This window comes from Canis lupus, chromosome 8, assembly GCF_048164855.1.
Source record: "Canis lupus baileyi chromosome 8, mCanLup2.hap1, whole genome shotgun sequence".
NCBI lineage: Eukaryota > Metazoa > Chordata > Mammalia > Carnivora > Canidae > Canis > Canis lupus.
The window spans coordinates 66523340-66546116 of NC_132845.1; the positions used below are offsets into that span (position 1 = coordinate 66523340).

The following is a 22777-nucleotide window of genomic DNA, read 5'->3' on the forward strand; positions in this document are numbered from 1 at the left end:
TAGGCATATCCAAAGAGGAATTGAGCAAAGCTCTTCCATTCAGAGGTGCCTCATGGATTGAACTTACGGCACCTCATTGGTCCCTCCCCACCCCATTACAAATAGCAGTAAATGTCATAATTCATTTGACAATGTAGGTGACATGTATTAGAATGAGAGAACATACATGTTAGAGAAGTCTACCTTCTGGTTTTTCCCTTGTAGGGAGGGTGGGGAATGGCAAGGAGAAGTGGTAGAGAAGGAAAATGAAAAGGAGGATATTCTTTTTTTTTTTTAAGATTTTATTTATTTATTCATGAGAGACACACAGAGAGAAAGAGGCAGAGACACAGGCAGAGGGAGAAGCAGGCTCCATGGAGGGAGCCTGACACGGGACTCGATTCGGGGTCTCCAGGATCACTCCCTGGGCTGGAGGCGGCGCTAAACCGCTGAGCCACCCGGGCTGCCCGAAAAGGATATTCTGTAGAGGAATGGAAAACAGTCTTGTTCACTGATCTATTCTCGGCTTCCGTTATGGTGCCTGGTGGGGTAATGCTCATTAATTATCTGAGAAAATGAATGACCTTGATCATTCTCTGTATGAATGTTAAATGAACACAGGTACCAAGGGAGACCCAGCTCACTAGAATGATGATAGCAGGAGTCATGGTAGCTTTCTGCTGAACAGAGTCACTGAAAAGATCTCTGTAGCTTTACAGACACAGCATTGGTTTTAAAGTTGCCATCTTCAGAAAACCAGACATTCTGAGTGTGTCAGTAGTACCAACATGCTACACAGCTTCATCCTCACCTTCTTTAGACACTGATGATTTTTCTACCTAGTTCAGTAACTTTTCCATTATTACTTTCCCAGGAAAATAAGACTTCCTTGAAAGTATCTTTTCAAAAAAAAAAAGAAAGAAAGAAAGTATCTTATCTGAGGTCTTTTAACTGTCCTTATCTTGATTGAAATCTTGTTGCAATTAGAAAAGTGTATATAGTTTTAAAATAAAATGAATCCAGGGATCCCTGGGTGGCGCAGAGGTTTGGCGCCTGCCTTTGGCCCAGGGCGCGATCCTGGAGACCAGGGATCGAATCCCACGTCGGGCTCCCGGTGCATGGAGCCTGCTTCTCCCTCTGCCTGTGTCTTTGCCTCTCTCTCTCTCTCTGTGTGACTATCATGAATAAATAAAAATTTAAAAAAAAATGAATCTGTTTTGATTCAATATGTTAAAAGATTTGTGAAAGTGAATAATAAAGAAGAAAAGAGTAGCTGAAGCTCTAATAACTGAAAATTTCCAACCTAGACAAATATTTCCACTTGATGGTCTATGATCATTTTAGAAAACGTTGCACTTAAGTCCAAGCTGTCAGTTGAAAAAGTTGCATAAAGTATGGATAATTTATTTTCAAACCATATCAATTCTGCTATTTCACATTGGAGAACACAATTATGTATGCTTTTTACTTAAGTAGGTACAAATTGGAAAAATTAAGGCCATGTATTTCAGATGAGTGAGTAAATGCTCATGTCCCAGACGTTTGTTAGCATATGTTTTTAATATGCTGGTTCATATCAAGTATGACATTGCTCCTCTTTTATTTTAGGAATTTGAAGATAATTTTGATGATGAAATAGATTTCACACCACCAGCAGAAGATACTCCCTCTGTTCAGTCACCGGCAGAAGTTTTCACACTTTCAGTACCAAATATCTCACTACCAGCTCCGGCCCAGCTCCAGCCTTCTGTAGGTAAGGTCCTATGTCCCAGTGTCATGTTTTCATGAATCATTTCTCAGAGGTGAGAGTGGGAACCTTGATGCTAATCATAAAATACTTGGATTGCCTGTCTGGTCTGCTTGCTTAGTTCTCTCCTTTCTGCTCCCTGGGGAAGCTAAATTATAGAGGCCTGGTCATTGCATGCCTGCAGAAGCGTAGTCCTTTCCTTTTGGACCCTGGTCTGGTATCAGAATAAACTGGTCTCCTCTGTTCATTGAAATGGAGCTCACACAGAGCTCCTGGCCTTTACTTGGGTAGTTCTAGACACTGCTCATCTTGCTGAGTAGGACACTGCTATCTTTCCCAGGATGTCCTGTGTTTGAGGAGGAACAGTATATTTGAATATATTAGTTGAATGGACTTTTCATCCTGAGATAGAGGTTTGATTAGATGTTGATGGATTTCTTGTTATAAAATAGAATATGACTGGCAGTTCAAGAATCAGGGATTTTTGAGACTACTAAGAGAAGGCTGTTGTATCTGTGCACAGGGCCATTCCTGCCTCTTGTGGTTCTGTGCATGGTGGTGTAGGTTTAGGGTAGTGTAAACCTAGAAGATGGCACTAAAAGAAATGCAGTATATGTGACTTAAAAAGTAAGATAAAACATGACACAGCTGGGGTGCATTTCCTATAAAATATTTGGACATATAGGTATATATTTTAATTTGTAGGTTTTGCAACATTAAAAACTAACATGTAGTATTTACCTTTCATTTTTGTAAATAACAATACCCTTACTTCAACCAAAATAGTGAAAATTAAAAAAAATTTTTTTTAAGATTTTTAAATTTATTTATTCATGAGCAACACACAGAGAGAGGCAGAGACATAGGCAGAGGAAGAAGCAGGCTCCCTGTGGGGAGCTTGGTGCAGGACTCAACCCCAGGACCCTGGGATCACAACCTGAGCCAAAGGCAGATGCTCAACCACCGAACCACCCAGGCGCACAAAAGAGTGAAATTTGACAGGAGTCTTAACATACCTTTGGGATCACCTAAGTAACCTAAGTATACTTCTCTCTAAATGGAAATATTTTCTCTTCTTTTTGCTTTCTTAATAATAGGCTTTCCTTTATACTTAAGAGAGGCCCTGAGAGAATTCTCTTAGGGCTTTTGCCATCTTGGAGTCTTAATACCCATGAATTAATTTCAAGTGATAGAATCCTAACTCAGATCAGCATACACAGAAAAGGGACCTTTTTTGACACTTGGAACCAGGCAATGGAAAGAGTAGGGGTTAGGCAGACCTTAGAAACCTCTGGAACTGGGAACCTGGTCACCATCATGCTTTTCGTTCACTCTTCATCTCTCTCCTCTTTGTCAGTCGGCTTGAATCCTGCACACCAGCTCCTTTCCTCAGCTTGGAGCATGGCTGCTGCCTACCCTGCTTCTCTCTCTTTTGACTAGAAAGAAAGCCCTCAGAGAGCCATTCTGGTTGGCTTCCCCCAGTCTGATAGTGCTGACCCCTCACTGTGGGCAGGAAGGCTCAAGAGGGAAGGGCCAGGCAGCTTCTATCCAAGGCATAGTGGAGAGGGATTGGAGTGCAATCATGGGCACAACAGAAATGGTAGTGACCTGGAAAGCCATTCTCATTATGTTCATATACCTTTCTGTGTTTCTAGAGCCCTCTGTTCTAAATCCCTTCTTAATAGGAAGAAATGCTTTTCAATTTCTCTGCATTGAATAGTCCCAGAATATTTTTATGATCTTGGGATGTAAGAAGGCTTTCCAAGCTTGACACCAAATGCAGAAACCATGAAGGAAAATATTGGTGAATTTGATTCATAAAATGAAATACTCTGTATGGGAAAAGACATCATAACCAAATTTGACCAAGTAGCAAAAAAATTGTTAACTACAAAAAAATGTCTAAAAACATCCCATGTTATTAATATATATTAAGATTACAAATAAATGTATAGGAAGAACAATATTAAATTAAATTAAATTTTATTTAATAGGAAAGGATAAGTCAAGGATGTGAAAGGAGAAACTCATGAAAAGAAATTCAAATGGCCAATAAAAAAAATCGGAATTTCACTGTCAATTAAAGAAATACAAATGTAAAGTAAGATGATAACAGCTAAAGAAAGATGAGAAGAAAAGCCCCTGGGTGGTGATGGGTGAAGGGCATGTGTGGGAAGCCGGCACTTGGACAGTCAGTTGCCCTTACCAGGGCTGTCAGTTGGTGGAGATGCTCTTTCCCAAGGGTATTCTGACAGTATGCATCCAAACGTAAAATGTGTTTACCCTTGATCCAGCAGTTCCACTTTCAGTAGTTTATTTATGTCAGTATGCAAATAAATATCTACAAAGGAATTTATTGCAGGGTCAGTGAAATATCTGACAGGACATATCTTGTTAAATTATGGTAAGCCCATACAATGGAGCATTATGTTGTCCTGTAAAAGGATGAATGGTTTTTGTGATACATTAAGTGGAAAAAGTTTCTTCTAGATTTGCTTTTGCTTCTCTTTCTCCCTCTGCCTGTGTCTCTGCCTCTCTCTCTCTCTCTCTGTGTGTGTCTCTCATGAATAAATAAATAAAATCTTAAAAAAAATAATCTTCTGCCTATGTTGGTTTGCACACTGATGTTGGGCTGGCATAATAAATTTTTATTTATTTTATTTATTTATTTATTTTAATTTTTATTTATTTATGATAGTCACACACAGAGAGAGAGAGGCAGAGACACAGGCAGAGGGAGAAGCAGGCTCCATGCACCGGGAGCCCGACGTGGGATTCGATCCCGGGTCTCCAGGATCGCACCCTGGGCCAAAGGCAGGCGCCAAACCTCTGCGCCACCCAGGGATCCCATAATAAATTTTTAAAAGTGGTCAAAGAGTACACGTGTTTTATAATCTGGGGGGATATTGCCAGCTTACCCCCCACAAGGAATTGTGCTAATTTATGTTCCTGCTATTTGGGTGTCAAATATTATATGCTATTACTATTGAAGCTAAGTTGGTATCAGTTCAAATTAGATTCTTATAAATTTAGGATGATAACTGTAATCTCCATGGTAACTACTAAGAAAATAACTAGTAAAAATGGAAACAGAAAATGAAGAAATCAAAATGTGCACTAAAAAAATTAGTCAAATATACATGAAAAAAGAATTTTTTGATAAGTTTTCTGATTTTAATATAGCCAAATTTAACAGCCTCTTAAGCTAGAAATTTTGCAGTCTCTCTCTCTCTCTCTCTCTCTTAATTTTTTAAAATTAATATTTTTAGAGTTAGAGCTTTTTATGTCTTTAGAAATCCTTTCCTATTCCGTGGTCAAAATGATACTTAACTACTTTTTTTCTCTACAGTGTTTTAAGGTTTCACCTTGACATATTACTTTAAATCCATAACCCAGGGGCTGCCCGGGTGGCTTGGCGGTTTAGTGCTGCCTTCGGCCCAGATTGTGATCCTGGAGGCCTGGGATCTAGTCCCATGTCAGGCTCCCTGCATGGAGTCTGCTTCTCCCTCTGCCTCTCTCTCTCTCTCTCTCTCTCTGTATCTCTCATGAATAAATAAATAAAATCTTTTTAAAAAGAAAATAAATAAATCCATAACCCATTCTGAGTTGATTTTTCAGCATGCTGTTAAGGAACGAATGAGTCTTTTTTGGTAGATTACTGTGTTTTTCTTTAAAATGTTTTAAAAAGATTTTATTTATTCATGAGAGACAGAGAGAGAGGCAGAGACATAGGCAGAAGGAGAAGCAGGCTCCTTGCAAGGAGCCCGATGCGGGACTCAGTCCCTGGACCCAGGATCATGCCCTGAGCCAAAGACAGACACTCAACCGCTGAGCCACCCAGTTGTCCCATTGCTGTGTTTTTCTGAGCTTTCGTCATTGATTGGTCCTTCAGTTCCTCTCTGCTTTTTAGTTCCATATGTGTATGGGTCTGTTGTAGGCTTTCTATTCTATTTCAGTAATTTGCTAATTCTTTGTTGCAGTACCGTAGTGTCTTAATGATTTAATAGCTTCATAATAATGATGTGATTTGCAAGTTTTTCTCCCATCCTGTAGGTTGTCTTTTCACTCTTTTGTTGGTGTCCTTTCATATGCACGGTTTTAAATTTTGATGAAGTCTAATTTATTTTTTTCTTTAGTTGCTTGTGCTTTTATTTTTTTATTTATTTTTTAATTTTTTATTTATTTATGATAGTCACACACACAGAGAGAGAGAGAGAGACAGAGACACAGGCAGAGGGAGAAGCAGGCTCCATGCACCGGGAGCCCGATGTGGGATTCGATCCCGGGTCTCCCGGATTGCGCCCTGGGCCAAAGGCAGGCGCCAAACCACTGCGCCACCCAGGGATCCCTGCTTGTGCTTTTAGTGTCATACTTAAGAAGCCTTTCTTGAACTCAAGGTCATGAAGATTTACACCAGTGGTGTCCTCTTTGACTTTTATAGTTTTAACTTTGAAATTTGGGTCTTTAACCCATTAATATTTATATATGATATGAGTAAGTTTCCAGGTTCATTCTCTTACAGGTGGTTAGCTAGTTGCCCCAACAACAATTTTTGAAGAGACCCTTTCTTCCTCTATTGAATTGTCTTGGCACCTTGTTGAAAATCAGCTGACCGTATTTGTTGATGTTTATTTCAGACTCAGTTGATTTGTATATCTAGCTTTATGCCAATATCACAGTGTTTTGATTATTATAGCTTTGTTTTAAGTTTTGGGATTGAGTAGTTTATGAGTCTTACAACTTTGTTTTGTTTTGCAAGAATGTTTTGGCTATTCAACGTCCCTTGAAATTCCATATGAATTTTATTTTAATTAATTTTTAAAAGATTTTATCTATCCATTGGATAGAGAGAACACAAGCAGGCGGGGCTTAATCCCAAGACCCCAGAACCAAGACCTGAGCCAAAGGCAGATGCCTAACTGACTGAGCTGCCCCCCATATGAATTTTAGGATCAGTTTTTCCATTTCTGCAAAATAGGCCATTGGGATTTGTTGGTGTACCATTTTGATTCTTATTCCATTTTATTTATTTTTTAGATATTTCCTTCAGATCACAATTATCTTAAATTTATAATAGTTGTGTTTCAGTTGATACCAACTTAGCTTCAGTACCATATAAAAACTCTGCAATTCAGTCCCATCCTTTTATGTTATCACAAATTACATCTTCATACCTTGTATGTTTCTTAACATAGACGTCTAATATTTTATATGTTTGTCTTTTAAATCATGTAGGAAATAAAAAGAGGAGCTACACACCAAAAATACAATAATGCTGGGGCAGCCCAGGTGGCTTAGCAGTTTAGCGCCGCCTTCAGCCCAGGGCCTAATCCTGGAGACCTGGGATCGAGTCCCACATCAGGCTCCTTGCATGGAGCCTGCTTCTCCCTCTGCCTGTGTCTCTGCCTCTCTCTCTCTCTCTCTCTCTGTGTCTCATGAATAAATAAGTAAAATCTTTTTTTTAAGATCTTATTTATTCATGAGAGACAGAGAGGCAGAGACCTAGGCAGAGGGAGAAGCAGGCTCTATGCAGGGAGCCCGACGTGGGACTCGATCCCAGGACTCCAGGATCATGCCCCAAGCTGAAGGCAGATGCCCAACCGCTGAGCCACCCAGGCGTCCCTATAAATAAAACCTTTAAAAACAAAAACAAAAACAAAAAAACCCCCCCAAAATACAATAATTGGCTTTTATATTTACCTATGTAGTTATGTTTACCTGTCATCTTTGTATGGCTTCCAGTTGCTGTTTAGTGTCCTTTTATTTTGGCCTGAAGGACTTCCTTTAACATTTATTGTAGGGTAGGTATCATGACAGCAATCTCCTTAAACTTGTGTTTATCTGGAGGTGTCTTAATTTCTCCTTCATTCTTGGAAAACAGTTTTGCCAGGTATAGAACTCTTGGTTGACAGTTCTTCAGCACTTTACATGTGCCATCCCACTTCTTTTGGCCTCTGGTTTCTGGTGAGAAATCATTTGTTAATCTTATCAAAGATCTCTTGTATGTGATGAGCAGTTCCCTTTTGCTATTTTCTAGATTATTCATCTTTAGTTTTTGACAGTTACAATGCGTTTCAGCAATGGGTTTCTTTGAAATTATGTTACTTGGACTTTGTTGAACTTTTTGGATGTATTGATTCATACCTTTTATCAGATTGAGACTTTTTTTTACCATTGTATCTTCAAATATTCTTTCTGCCCCCCTTTTCTCCCCTTTTCTGGGATTCTCATGTGTATGTTGGTCTCCTTGGTGGTGTCCCTATAAGTCCTTTAGCCTTTATCTATTGATTTTTTTTCATTCTTTTTCTTCTGCTCAGCCTGGATAATTGTATTTGAACTCTCTTCAAGGTCACTGCTGGTTCTGTCTGTTTCCTTCTGTGGTTGAACCCCTTTAGTGAATTTTTTCGTTTCAGTTATTGTACTTCTCAGCTCCAAATTTGCATTTGGCTTCTTTTACTAATTTGGATTTCTTTATTGATCTTCTCCACTTATTAGGACATCGTTCTGGTGTCCTTCAGTTCTTTGTCTGTGATTTCCTTTTGCTCTTTAAGCATGGTTAAGGCAATGGATTTATTTTTTTTTTAAGATTTTATTTATTCATAGAGACAGAGAGAGAGAATGAGAGGCAGAGACACAGGCAGAGGGAGAAGCAGGCTCCATGCAGAGAGCATGACGTGGGACTTGATCCAGGGTCTCCAGGATCACGCCCCGGGCTGCAGGGGGCACTAAACCCCTGGGCCATACTTTCTTCTTTGTTTCATGTTTTGTACTTTTTTGTTGAAAATTGGACATTCTGAATAATATGGTGTACGTAAGAGAAGAAAAAAACAAAAGAAATATTCTGTGGGTCTTTGCAGATTAGCTCAGTGTTGGGACACTTCTCACCCAGGCTCCTTAGAGCTCTGCCATAGTCCTCACCTCCTGCTTGTGCTGGGCATGAAGCCTAGCTAGAGGCGAAAGTTACATTCTTCTCAAGGCTTTTGTGAGTGTGTGTCCTTCCCTGAGCATGCAAGTGGCTCTCAAGATTCCTCTTTTGCAATAGCTTTTCAGAGCTCCTGTTCACCTCCCAAATCTCACTCCCCGGCTTTTCCGTAAAGCTTTCAGCATTTCTACTCTTTGCCTCTGTACTTTTATTTTTTGTTCCAAATGGAAGTATCTTGTCCATTTGGCTTTCACTGTTTTTGAGGCATATGATATCCTGATAGAGTTCTGAGTTGGTGAAACCCAGGGAAGCCACTTGTGGCAGTCCTTCAGGGAAACTTGCATTAAAAGGGAACACAGTTCCTTGGGAATTCTAAGGTCCACTGTGCTCTGTCTGGAACCGAGACGCACACTGGAACGTGTGTCATCGTTAAGACTGCTGCTGCACTGGGGACTTGCGGGGGGGTGGTGGAGCTATGATAAAAGACACAAGATCTACCCTATTTCAGTGGCCTTTCTCCTGGTTTGATTGGTTGCTGTAAACCTTTGTCTTCCACAGTTCTGATAAGGCTGACACAGTTTTTGACAAGATTTTCACCCCTACCAGGAAACTAAGGACTAAGTAAAAGCCATTGGAATGGTGATTAGTGGTTATAGTAGAGTGGTTAGATGAGAAGACAGTGCAAAGTATCAGGGTAAGAAATGCATTCAGAAAAACATTGTCAGTTTTAAAAACCAAAACCATTTCAGCAGTATTAGTTTGAAAGTGATGGTATATATATTTAATGAATATATTTTACTTTTATTAGCACAAGCTTTAAGTTTACATTGTTTATACTTTATATATTTAATATTTATTTCATTCCGGTTAAATGCCCATATTTTGTTTTTTGTTCCTTTCCCTACAGAAGGTTTGAAGTCTCAAGTTGCTCGCCACAGTCTAAACTATATACAGGAAATTGGAAATGGCTGGTTTGGAAAGGTAAAATGTTCACATTTACTTTTTATCCCCCTTCTAAACACAGTTACAGTGTTTAGAATTTAAAGCTAATTAAGAGTTGTATTGTAGGATATTTCACATTTTCTTTAGTTGCTCTGGTACTACTTGAATGTATTCCTTACGCCCTGAACCACACAGGAGTGTGAGCTTCAGTGTTTCTAAGTGTGTGCATTTTTCCAAGAAGGTCTTTTATTTATGTGTCAGATACTTTTCTAATTGCTGGCATAGAACAGTAAGAAGGGAAGAAAGACTGGAATTTTAGAAGCTAAATCCTCCTCAAGGTAAATTATTTGTTTTTTAATTTTTCTCCACTTCTCCCCCGTCTTCCTAATGATACTTAAACCACTTTAGAACCATAGATACACAGTATTATTATAATGAAAACCATGGCAAAGAACTGTTCTCTATTTCTCATAGCCTGTCAAGGGATATATAGTAGCAGTACTTTACTGAACACCTCTTTTGAGGTGTTCCGAAGGAATAATCTTATTATCATAGCTATTTTCTTGATGTAATTAGCAGTGAATTTGTGTAAAAGGTTCCTCACTTAGTGGCAATTGCATCAGAAGCAGGGTGGTCAAGACAAGAAGAGGTATTTGCTTGGTGATCGATCAGCCATCTTATGCCTCTTGTCTTTCCATTCAGAGTTGTCAGTTCTGTGTCTTTGACATTATCCAGCCTTTATTAGTTACCAAATCTTCTAAGCCATTTGGCAAAACCTTTTGTGTATCATACCTTGTTTTTGGTGCTCAAGGTACAATGTGGAGGAAGGCAGGTGAAGTGAAGTCCTGGCCTGTGTGTAGTGCTAGGAATGTGGCAGCAAACAAAAGAGGACCCTTGCCCTAACAAAGCTTAAATCTCTAGCTGTAGCGGGGTGTTGGCAAGTGTGGTGGCAGGTGATCAGACAGCAAACAGTCAGGAGTAGAAGATGGGCTCAGGGATCCCTGGGTGGCGCAGCGGTTTGGCGCCTGCCTTTGGCCCAGGGCGCGATCCTGGAGACCCGGGATCGAGTCCCACATTGGGCTCCCGGTGCATGGAGCCTGCTTCTCCCTCAGCCTGTGTCTCTGCCTCTCTTTCTCTCTGTGACTATCATAAATAAATAAAAATTGAAAAAAAATATTAAAAAAAAAAAAAAAAAAAAGATGGGCTCAGAGAGGTGTGGGAGAGCCAGGTGATGGGAGATGCATTTAGAGACTTTTACTCAGGGGGAGCTGGGAAAATACTTTGGTGTCTGAGAGAGGAGTACTGTAATCTGGCTTACCTTTGAAAGGGTCACTTGGGCAGTCATATTGTGGAAGACCAAGGGGAACCAGGGACATTGGGCCTAGATGATAGCATGGAGCAGTGAGAAGTGGTGTGAGCAACATGGATTTTCAAATAAGAGCCTGCAGGACTAGGGATGGATCAGTGGAGTCTGGAGGAGGGAGTCAAGGATGGCTGCTTATGGCCTGATCAGTGGAAAGAATGAATTGCTAGCAAGTGAAATGGCAAAGATTAAGGAGAAGCAGGCATGGAGGAAGAAGTCAGGAGTTCTCTTTTGGATAAGTTAGGTGGGATGGCTCTTAGGCATCCAGATGGAGGTTCCAAGTAAACAGTTGGAAGTATACACCTAGAGCTCAAGAGAGGTCCCAGGCCAGAGGTACATGTCTGGGCGAGCTCCATCTCTAGCTGGTATTTAGGGATGTGAGCCTAGATGGAATCACCAAGATTGTGCACGTGAAGAATGGGGGTGGGGAGGGGTGCACATGGACAGAGCCCTGAGGATCTGCGGCAAGGAGAAATCAGCGCAGGTCAATGACAGAAGCTGGGGTGATCAGCCACTGAGGAGGAAGAGGGTGCAGGAGAGCAGGGTATTCTGAGAGTTGGCAAAGGAGGAGTGCCAAGAAGAGGAATGGTAGTAAATGCAAACTAAGTAAAGACTGGGAGAGGTAGGGTATAGCACATGAGGGCCACAGTATTGTCCTAAGAGGCTGTAGAGGGGTCATGTGCTCACATGCAGTGGGCACAAGGGAGAAAGCAGAGATGGCACATTTACAAACCTTGCTGAGTCTTACTCTAAAAGGAAGCAGAGAAACGGAATACGAGCTGTTTGGGAACACCTAACAGCCAAGGAAAGATTTTTCTTTTTGCTTTGCCTTGCTTTTTATAGGATGTGCAACTATTTTAGCCTCTTTATATTAGAGTGGAGAAGCTGATAATGCAGGAGAGAGGAAAGGGGAGTACTGTAGGAGTTCTCTTAGAAAGGGAATAAAAACAGTGTGTATAGATACAGGTATAGGTGGATTTGGTGTTAAAAGGAGGAATTATTCAATGAATAGGCCAGTTGAAAGGGAGGAGTAAAAAGATGGGTTGGGAGTTTGAATAGGAGAAGAACATGTGAGAGAGTCCTCTGGGAACTCTACCAACTAGGGAACATAGCAGGGGGTTGGGAATGCTGAAGACCCTCATGAATTTGAAATGAGACTAGTCATTGCGGTTGTGTTTTGTCTACTTTTGGTGTTGCCATAGGCAGGTAGTTGAATTTAAGCAGTGCTGGGGTTTGGCTAAGCCCATAGGGCTCTGTGAGAGGGGCAAAGGGGATGGTGATAGTAAAGGATTGTAGGGTCTAAGCTGCCAGGGAGGGGAGAGGGGCCAGCCCTGTGGTAGGGGCGGGATGGTGGAAGGAGGGTATCATGAATGGATCTGGAGGACAAGTTGTGCCCTTGTGGGATTAGACTGTTTAAGTGAGTGAGCTGGAAATTAAAGGACAGGTAGAGAAGGAGAAATCAAAGTTCAAGGTTTGGGACCATAATCCAGTTATTAACTAGGTCTAGACCCACAGGAGATTTTCCAAGATAGGGTCAGAGAAAAGATTGTTGGAAGTGAAGTAAAAACCTGAGAGGTCAAGGTGTTGAATGAATTGTCCTTACAGACATTGAAGACCAACAATGATGGCAGTGGCAGTGAGATTATTCTAACCTTTTTTGGAATTGCTATCTTATGAGTACTAGGCTTATGATAGCTGTACAAGCTGGTTATTTGAATCCAGAATATGACTTTGTTAATTATCAGAATTCCTTATTCTGTTATTTTTCTGCCTTTACATTCTTTTTTTTTTTTTTTTTTTCCTTTACACTCTTAATCAACTATTTTCTGTTCAAGGTCTTACTATATCCAGGGCGCTAAAATTAATTTACTTGATAAAAATATTAAAAACTTTTAAAAAGCAGGCTTTTAGTTTTGATCATTCTTTTAAAAAAATTTTTTTTTTTTAAGATTTTACTTGAGAAAGCAAGGAGAAGAGAGCATGAGCAGCGGGGAGGGGCAGAGGGAAAGGAAGAGAATCCCAAGCAGACTCTGTGCTGAGTTTGGAGCCCAACTCAGGGCTCGATTCCACAACCCTGAGATCATGACGTGAGCCGAAATCAAGAATCAGTTGCCCAACTAACTGAGCCACCCAGGCACCCCATTATTTTCATTCATTTTGTACTCTGTTCATTTCAGTGGCCTATTTTTTTCCTTCTGTTTTGAATGAAGTTTTAGTATAAAGGTCTGAAATAATTGGAATACCATAGATTTTTAAAGTTATAATGCAATGATAGTATATTTGTACATTGCCTGTGTGTCAGTTTACTTTCTCATATCTGAAGGAGACAAAAATAACAAAACTCAGTTGAAGTGTTTTGAGAAACATTTGAGTTATGTTTGAACTTACAAATTACTCTTCTGTGATGTCAATGGTAATATCTGTGAAAATATGGTATGATTTTATAATAAATAGAAAAGAAATACAGACACCTATATGAAAGCTATCAACATCCAGTGAACAGTTTAAAACTGAAGGAAAATGGTTTCATTTTTCTAGTTTTTTTCTGAGGTAATATTTTCATAGTGGAAGGCCTGATTGTTGCTTCATTTATTTTCCTGTACTCCATTTCCTGATAATGAGACATACTTCTTTACCAGTCTGATGGAAGTGAAATGAAAAACTGTTCTTTGGTTTTAGGTCCTCCTTGGAGAGATTTATACAGGCACTAGCGTAGCTAGAGTCATAGTGAAGGAGTTAAAAGCAAGTGCAAGCCCAAAGGAACAAGATACTTTTTTGAAAAATGGAGAACCTTACTAGTAAGTAAACGCTACTATGTGTTCTGTAAACATAGTCTGAAGTCTGTTGAAAATCATGTATTTAAAATGACTTTGCTATTTATCATATATTTAAATCGTTATGAATGTTAACATTTGGATTACTGTGTGAACAGTTCTACTAGCCTGCTCCCTGATGAACAACACTGTGACTTTTATTTTTCTCCAGTATTCTTCAGCATCCAAATATTCTTCAGTGTGTTGGACAATGTGTAGAAGCAATTCCCTATCTTCTGGTGTTTGAGTTCTGTGACTTGGTAAGTTTTCAGTGGAAATTCAAGGTCATGCATTCAAAAGGTTATATATACCCAAGTGTTTTTGACACAGAAATGCTGGATGAGGGACTGTTTTCACTTCTGTCCCCTATTTTTAAGACTATGATGTGCTAAGTCATTACCTTTGAAAATACTGTGTACTGATGCTTATGTAAGTGTTGTCTTATACTCCATTCCTTGCTCGGCTCTTTGCATTTGTTAATGTGGATATTTAATCATATTTGTCCACATTATGTGTATGTGGACATACACATATGTGTGTATATATATGTGTGTGTGTGTGTGTGTGTGAGAGAGAGAGAGATTAAAGTAGGGCTCACAGAGATGAAGAAAATGTTGTTTATCAAGTATATAGCAGAGCCAGAGCTTGGATTAGGATCACCCGTCCTGAGAGCTTGAGGTCTTAACTTCAGCTAGACAGTTCAAAACACTTTTCTCATTAAGGTGATCTTATAGAGTAGTACCTATGACCTGTCAGTTTTTAATTTTTTTATTTTAAAAAAATTTTATTTATTTGAGAGAGGGAGAGCATGAGAGAGAGTGAGCAAGCAGAGTAGGGTGGGGGATAGGGCAGAGGGAGTGGGAGAGGCAGACTCCCCACTGAGCAGGGAGCTGATGCAGGATTCGATTCCAGGACCCTGAAGTCATGACCTGAGCCAAAGGCAGATGCTTAACCAACTGAGCCACCCAGGCGCCCAACCTGTCAGTTTTTTAAAGTAGTGAATGTATGTGCCATTTATATTTTTAAATAATTAGATGATTTTTTAGCCTAAAATTAATAGCCTCATTTCTTTTCTTTTTTTTTTTTTTTTTTTTTAATAGCCTCATTTCTTAGCATGATAGTACTACTTACTGAGATTTATAGTTTGGAAAATTGTTTTTATTAATAATAACTTTTATGTGAAAATTTCCTGTAAGCATCTGTTTTTAAAAGCAAGGTTTTAACCGATTTCTTTGCATCATCTCAGTTTTCAGAGCATTCTAACATTAAGATCGTGCATAGAAGAGTAGGAGTACAACAGGATAAATCCCTAGTTAGTGCAGACAATATTTTCAGCTGATAAAATTGAAAGAGAGCAGTAACCATTGTGGATTTTTGTTTTAATTCCTAAATGTGATTTGAATATTACTGTTATTGGCAGAGATAGCTAATTCCAAAGAAAAATTAATAAGCTTGGGGGATCCCTGGGTGGCTTAGTGGTTTAGCGCCTGCCTTCGGCCCAGGGCATGGTCCTGGAGTCCCGGGGTTGCGTCCCGCATCAGGATCCCTGCATGGAGCCTGCTTCTCCCTCTTCCTGTGTCTCTGCTTCTCTCTCTCTCTGTGTCTCTCATGAATAAATAAATAAAATCTTTAAAAAAAAAGAAAAGAAAAATTAATAAGCTTGGTATATTAGCTTTCATTAGATTATATCAGAGTAACCTCCAGATCTCAGTGACTAAAGAGTGATTCTCACTCCCCTCCTGCATCACCTCTCTCCCAGCTGCTGGATTCCTCTTCACCCTGGGTCAGTGTATTTTTTATTATCTGTAGGTGCTGGGGGTGATGTATTTTCTGGTATTCTGCATAGGTGTATCTGTATGGCTCTCTTTGGGTCAGGTTTATGAGGTTCAAATCTCCTGTATCCTTCTGATCTGGGGATTGTTGATAGAGGGCAGAGGGAGCGGGAAATTGATAGAGGAGTCTGAGTCTGTTTTCTCTCAGTTTTTGAGAGGCATATTAAGATCTGCTGATTAAAAAAAATCTGCTGATTACAGGTTTTCCTTATAATTATAATTGTATTTGCTTTGAATGTTGTGCCAAGGATACAAATTTAGAATTGATATATAACGTCATGTGATTTTAACCTTTTGTAATTATGAAGGGGCTCTTTTTAAGACTAGAAGCATTACTAAGGATTAAGCCTGTTAACTGTATTAATATAGTTATCCCAGTTTTCTTTTGGTTAGAATCTGCCTGGTTATCTCTGTCAGTCCTTTTCTCTAGTTTACATCACCTGTAAATAGCTTAAAGTTAAAATTTTGTTAATTTGTCAGTCTTGATCACTTAACATGGAACATGTAGTCCATTTATGTGTGTTGTATCTATGAGATATTTGGAATTTTATGTACCTATTTTGTATTATTTTTCCTACCTACCTGTTTGAAGTTTTTTGTCTTGCTTTTTTGCTGGCCTTCTTTTAGATTCTCGATTTGAGGGGGGCAGGGTGTAGTTCAGTTTTTCCCATCTACTAGTTTGGATTTTTGAGACTGTTCTTAGTTTCTTTTATGATTACACTGGGAATTATAACATGCATATGTAATTTGACTAAGTCTAAAATTAATATTTTAACCCTCCTCCAAGGAAGCTGGGACCTCAGAGAGCTCTCTCTCCATGTAAGGAAAACTGGAATTAAACCTACTTTCCGGGATCCCTGGGTGGCGCAGTGGTTTAGCGCCTGCCTTTGGCCCAGGATCGAATCCCACGTCAGGCTCCCAGTGCATGGAGCCTGCTTCTCCCTCTGCCTGTGTCTCTGCCTCTCTCTCTCTCTCTGTGACTATCATAAATAAATAAAAATTAAAAAAAATTTTAAACCTACTTTCCTGGGCCATCCCCACATTTTCTTGTCTCATCAAGGGTGCTTATTTGTTGAACAGCTGCTGTGGAGAGACAGCAGGCTGCACTCAGTGGACATAGAGGGAAGGTGTGGTCATTGCTCTCTGGAGCTCCTCTGTAGAGGGAACAGACATGTGATAATTGTTATTCATCCTGATAAATTATTGAATGGAGGCATGAGAACTAAGAGGAAGGAGTTCTTGGTGATGTTTCTGATCATTTTTTTGCATGTAAATTTTGTTTTGATTATCTCAGTATTCTAAGTTGTAATATTTATGATCCTTGGTTATTACAATATGAGAACTGCTTTTAGTTGGCCCGTGGGTGACCAGTGTGATAGGTGATTCCTGTGCTGCCAGCGCTTGAGAAGAAAATGTAAAGATGCATATGTATGTGATGAGACAAGTCTGCTGTCAGAGTTGTAGTTTTTTGCAACACTTTATGCTGGCTTTTCTGGGTCCCTAAGCTCTTGATGTTTCTTATAAATGACAATCACAACCGTCTCCATGAGTGAACACAACAGAAGTTGGCAGGAAGTGTATCTACTTGAAATGCCACATTTCTGCGTTAATCACGGTGGTTTGTAAAACCATCTCATACACATTGGCATTTCCTATTCTTCACCTTCTGTGTCCATTCTGGAAGTTTTATTAGACATTGTTGTTGTTGTTCCTTGAATGGGAAAAGCCTCTGGGTGCTCAACTTAATGTTTTCTTCTGGATGATTGAGTCAATGGATTTAGTTTTAGTACTATTTTAATTTATTTTTTCACAAAGCTGCATATTCTTTTCAGGAGTAGGAATTTAACCTACTTTATAAAGAAACTATAACATTACAAAGATCCTGGGACCACAGGATCACACTCTGAGCCAAAGGCAGACACCCAACTGCTGAGTCACCCAGGTGTCCCCTGAGTATTCTTTTTATCTTTGTTATTATACATTGTTTTTATATAAATATAATAAATACATGTTTTTGTTACCTTTTTAAAAAGATTTTAGTTACTTATTTGAGAGAGAGAGAGCAGGGGGAGGAGCAGAGAAAGAGGGACAACCAGACTCCTCACTGAGCAGGGAGCCTGATGTGGGGCTTGATCCCAGGACCTTGGAATGATGACCTGAGCTGAAGGCAGATGGTTAACCAACTGAGCCACCCAGCTGCCCTGGTAACATTCTTTTTTATAAAAATTTTTCCCCACTACTTTTAGATCTCACATTTAAATGCATATTCTCCAAGTACTTATTAGACTGAGTATTCAGAGGATATTAATTTACCTAAAGACTGGCTTTCATATTTTAGGGTGAAGATTATGTGTACAGCCCTCCAGAATTAACCAATATGTTTTTGAAACGTATTTTATGTGAACCTCTTAAGTCATAATGGCAGAAGTGTTCACTCCTAAAGACTAGACGCATGGAAAGAGCCCTCACCCCCACCAGCAGCTTTCACTAGCAGTGCAGAGCTAATAGCTATTTTTAATTTAAGTGCACTGCCCAGTGGTACACTCATCAACAGTAAAACATTAAAAACAATTATTTCTCAAAAAATTAAAATAGAATTACCGTATGACCCAGCAGTTTCATTTCTAAGTACATGTATCCAAAATCACTGAAAGCACCTCAGAGGTATTTGCACTTCCATGTTCATAGCAGCTGAAAGCACCTCAGAGGTATTTGCACTTCCATGTTCATAACAGCATAGTTCACAAGAGCCCAGAGGTAGAAGCAACTCAGTGTTCTGTCAGTGGATGAATAAATAAATATACAAAATAGAGTCTATCCATACAAAGAAATATTACTGAGCCTTGAAAAGGAGGAATTTCTGGCACCTTCTTGAACATGGATTAACTTCGAAGGCAGTATGCTCAGTGAGCTAAGCCAAACCAGAAAAAGACAAATACTACATGATTCCACCCATGAGGCATCTGAAGTAGTCAGACTCAGAGACAGAGTGGGGTGGTGAGAGCCATGGACTGGGCTGAGAGGGATGAGGAGTGAGTGTGTAACGGGGACAGAGTCTCTGTTTGAGGAGATGAAGAGTTCTGGAGACAAATGGTGGGGATGGCTGCACAACAGAGTGAAGGTGCTTAGTGCCCCTGACTGAACCTGTAGAAATAGTTAAGATAGTAACGTTATGTTAAACATTTTCTACCACACACACACAAGTCAATGATTACCCGCTTTTAGTTAAGGTGCTGTATCAGGTGTTATCTGTACCAGCAGGATGCTACTATGCCCTTGGGAAATCTGGTGGTCAGTGCTTGGAGTGGCTGATTTCCCAGCCAAGTAGAGGCTATTAACCCAGGGAGCTCTCTGCCTTGTCCAGCAGCGAGGAGTCACGTTTATGTCATTGGACAGTTTCGTTCTTATCACCACTGGGCCCTAGTAACTTCAGAGGGAGCAGGCCCAGCAGTGGCTCACACTAGGGGCTTAGCAGGGTCACCAACTGTAAAATCCAGTTGTCTGAGCTCAGTTTATACAGTGGCTACATGGCAGGAAGGCTCAGGTAGTGTCATCCCACTGAACCCAAGAGGGTACCCACCTGCAGGGACATCCCCTAACATACCAAAGCCTTGCTTCAACAGAGAGCCCTGCTCCCAGCCTGGATGCCCCACAACCCTCCCAGAAATAGGCCATCCTGAGCAGAGGGGCGTCATCCAAGGCAAAACCGCCTACTGGCAAGGGTCCAGAGGACAGAGGGTAATAGCTCAGGCTCGGTAATAAGCAGCTGCAGCCACAGTGAAAGGAGCCACTATCTTCACATGTCCTTAGTAGGTCAAGAGCTATTGAATGAACATTGGCCCTTTCAGTCGTCATTGAGCAGTGATCATACTCAATGATAACATCTTTTAAATAGAAAGGAGAGAATATTTTTGCACTTAAATAATTCTTTTGAGATGGAATTACCAGTCTGTTGTTGAAAAGCACTTTATCTTAGAATTTTTATGAAAGAAAATGAAAACTCTCCTGAGCGAGTTCAGTAGCTGGACTGCAGCCAGCAATTTATAATGCTGTTGATGCAATGTTCATGGAAGGAGCGATTACTGCAGGGTGTTGTCTGTAACTCGTTGCCATAGGAGGTACATAGTGCCCTTACATGAATATCCAGGCAAGGAGATTGTTTTGGGGGTAAGGATCACTCATTCAACAAAAGTGTACCAGATACCTATTAAGTACAAAGGGCTGTGCATAGCGCCCCAGGGAGTATTGAGGTGAGTCATCCCTCTCCTACACAGTGCCCTCAGGAACACAGGCAAATCACCCAGATCCCTGCGTTTCCTGCCTGTAAAGCCAGGCTGGCCTGTCTTCGGATGTTCATTCTGCCACTTATGTATCACTTTGGAAAGTTACCTCACCTCTTTAAGCCTTAGTTTAGACATCTGTCAAATGGGCATAATACCACCTACCTGGTAGACAACACCGAGGATTAATAAATGATAAATGTAAATTTTGGAGTACATAGTAAGTGCTTAGGACATGATAGTTATTTTTACTTATTTCTAGTTCATTATATATTAATTGATCGTAATTAATGATTTAGTAAAGTTTTGAATAAAGTGTATAGAGGTATAAGCAGTTCTGTGCACCTGGTGGCTCAGTCACTAGAGCTTGTGACTCCTGATCTCAGGGTCATGAGTTCAAGCCCCACATTGGGCATAGAGCTTACTTTAAAAAAAAAAAAAAAAAAGAAAATACAGCAGTTCTAACTAGGATCATTGGAGAAGGCTTCGCTCTGGAGAAGGTGTTTGCTTGGAATGTGCAGGAGTGGTTGGATAGACCTGTGTTAGCAGGAACCTCCCGAGCCAGGCAGAGAAGCCTACAGTGCCCTGCAGGGGCGCAGAGGGTGATGGGGGATGCAGAGTGCTGTGGTACTAGGAGCAGGTTAATGTCTGCTGGAAAAGATCAGGTGGAAGGGTGAAAAGCAGAGACAGACCACTCGGGAGCCCAGACTGCAGGCTGAGTGACAGACATGTTGCTCCGTCTTAATCTTTCTGAAGAGTCATCAGTTGACCCCAAAGCAATTTTCTTCGTAAGGGAGTATTCTTGACGTCAGGTACACGTTTCCTTTATGGTAGTCAGCTGATAAAGCAGGGAGTAAGTTTCTGAGAGGAATTAGCAGTGGCTACATGAGAATAGGAAAGAAGTCCATTTGGGATTCTCAGTATATTCTCAGTATATTCCTCTATGGGGTTTTCTTTATTCGGTATCTCATCAGGAGTCAGTGACACTTAGAATCGTGGGCTCACCAAGAGGCCTAAGGAAAGGAAGGCTCTAGCTTGTCTGTGCCAGGCTTTGTGCTAGGCATGGGGAATGTCCATTACTCCCTTTGTGGGTCCTAAGAGTCCTGTGAGATGGGTGGCAGTGGTCTCATTTTACAGATTGGAAAATTGAGGCTGAGAAAGATGAAGGTACTCATTGAAGAGTCAAACCCACGTCTGCCAGGCTTCAGCACTATTCTTTCTATTCTTCTTTGTCTGGTTAATCAGCTTGCCTGAGGTTGCATAATTACCAGTGGCAAAATGGGGATTTTAATTGATGGCTTAATTTTATTCTTTGTGTTTTTAAACCAGGTGGCTTTTCCACCAGTGAAGAGCCTGATTTATTTTTTTTTAAGATTTTTAAATTTATTTATTTATGAGAGACAGAGAGAGAGAGAGTTATTATTACTTAAGTAAGCTCATGTACCAGGGAACCTTCTAGGTGCTGGGCATACGAAGATGAATGACATGTCCTTGTCCCCACAGAGCTCATGTAGAAGAGGACATGGGGCTGCAGTGGAACATGTGGACAGTGTCCCTAATCTAGGGGCAGCAGAGGGAATGCTAGTACCACAGGACAATACACCACAATCAGACTTGACAGTGAGGGCATGGGCACCTGGGTTGAGAAGGTATCCCTGGGCCCTGCTGGTGGTGGCCTCTCCCTTCTCATGTCTGGCTGTTGCCCTGGGCACTGAGGCCCTGGCTCTTGGTGAAAATAGATCAGGACTTGGTGATGGGTTGGATGTGGGAGTCTAGAGACAGCGAATCCAAGAATGAGGTCTTTGGTTTCCATCTGATTCACTGGTGATGCCATTTTCTGAGATGGAGCAAGTTGTCTGAGTTTTGCATCAGGCCTATTAGATTAGAGGTGCCTCTCAGGGCATCTAGGAGAAGACATCAAGTTACTGGTTGGGAGGATGAGTCTGGGACTCGGGACAAAGGACTTTGAGCCTGTAAAATGTGTTAAGGATGATTTTTAAAGCTATGGGAATGAGCGTCTGCAGTGATGAGTGACAGGATGGAGCTCTGGACTGTGCCAGTACTTAGAGATCAGTAAGAGGAGGAGGATCCAGCCCTGGGGCCTGGGAAAGGCATGCCAGTGAGATAGGAGGAGACCAGAAAACAGGTAGAGAGGGAAGGATGGCTCCACCTTGGCTATGCTGGGTAGATGTGGTGGGAGACGTGGTGGGAGTGGGGGTGGGGTAGGGGGGAGTAGCCTTGAGAGAGTGGGAGCACAGGAGGTGAACCAGCAGAACAGAGCAGGCTTTTGAGTTGTCTGTGAAAAGAAGAGGGAAATGGGATGGTAGTGTGAGAGGCGTGTGGTGGCAGAGGGAGGCTTGTTTGGTGGTTGGTTGGATTGACCTGAGGGGTGTTTGGGCACAGGGGTGAATAATCCCTAACAGCAGAAGATGATGTGTGAGGATGTGGACATTGGCAGGTGGGGTTTGGGTGCTGAGGAAGCGGCCTGGGGTGGGTGGGGGGTGACCAGAGTGGTGGTGCTCAGGGTGTCCAGCTAGACGTGAACGTTTTTGTTCATTGGCAGGGCCTGAGGATGTGCCTGCATCCTTTCATTGAAATCTTTGTTTAGTAACCATAAATTTTCCCAAGTCCTCCTATTAAACATATGACTGTGATTTTCCAGTTATTGAATTCTTCAATAACTGAGTTGAGTTTTTATGTTATGAGGAGATTAATTTATTGTTCTCATGGCCCTTCAGAAAGTTGGATAGCGCCCTCATGGCAGTTTGGCTTGGAATTCAGGAGGACATTTGTAAGGGTCCCTGTGGGGGGGCTGTGGGTGACTCTTGCCTGGGGCCAGTCCGGGTTCTTGATGCAGCACTTTGCTGCCACCTAGTGTCATACATTTTTTTTAAGTTTT

The 22777-nt window shown here is 40.9% G+C and overlaps 1 protein-coding gene across 1 annotated transcript in view; it reads left to right on the plus strand.

The window, feature by feature from the left end:
• LMTK2 (lemur tyrosine kinase 2) overlaps positions 1–22777 on the plus strand; it is an 88050-nt gene that overhangs the window by 26306 nt on the left and 38967 nt on the right. Inside the window, exons 3-6 of the mRNA XM_072836986.1 lie at positions 1588–1732; positions 9556–9629; positions 13633–13751; positions 13939–14026. Coding sequence (XP_072693087.1) covers positions 1588–1732; positions 9556–9629; positions 13633–13751; positions 13939–14026 — 426 coding nt within the window. The remainder of the gene's footprint in view (positions 1–1587; positions 1733–9555; positions 9630–13632; positions 13752–13938; positions 14027–22777) is intronic.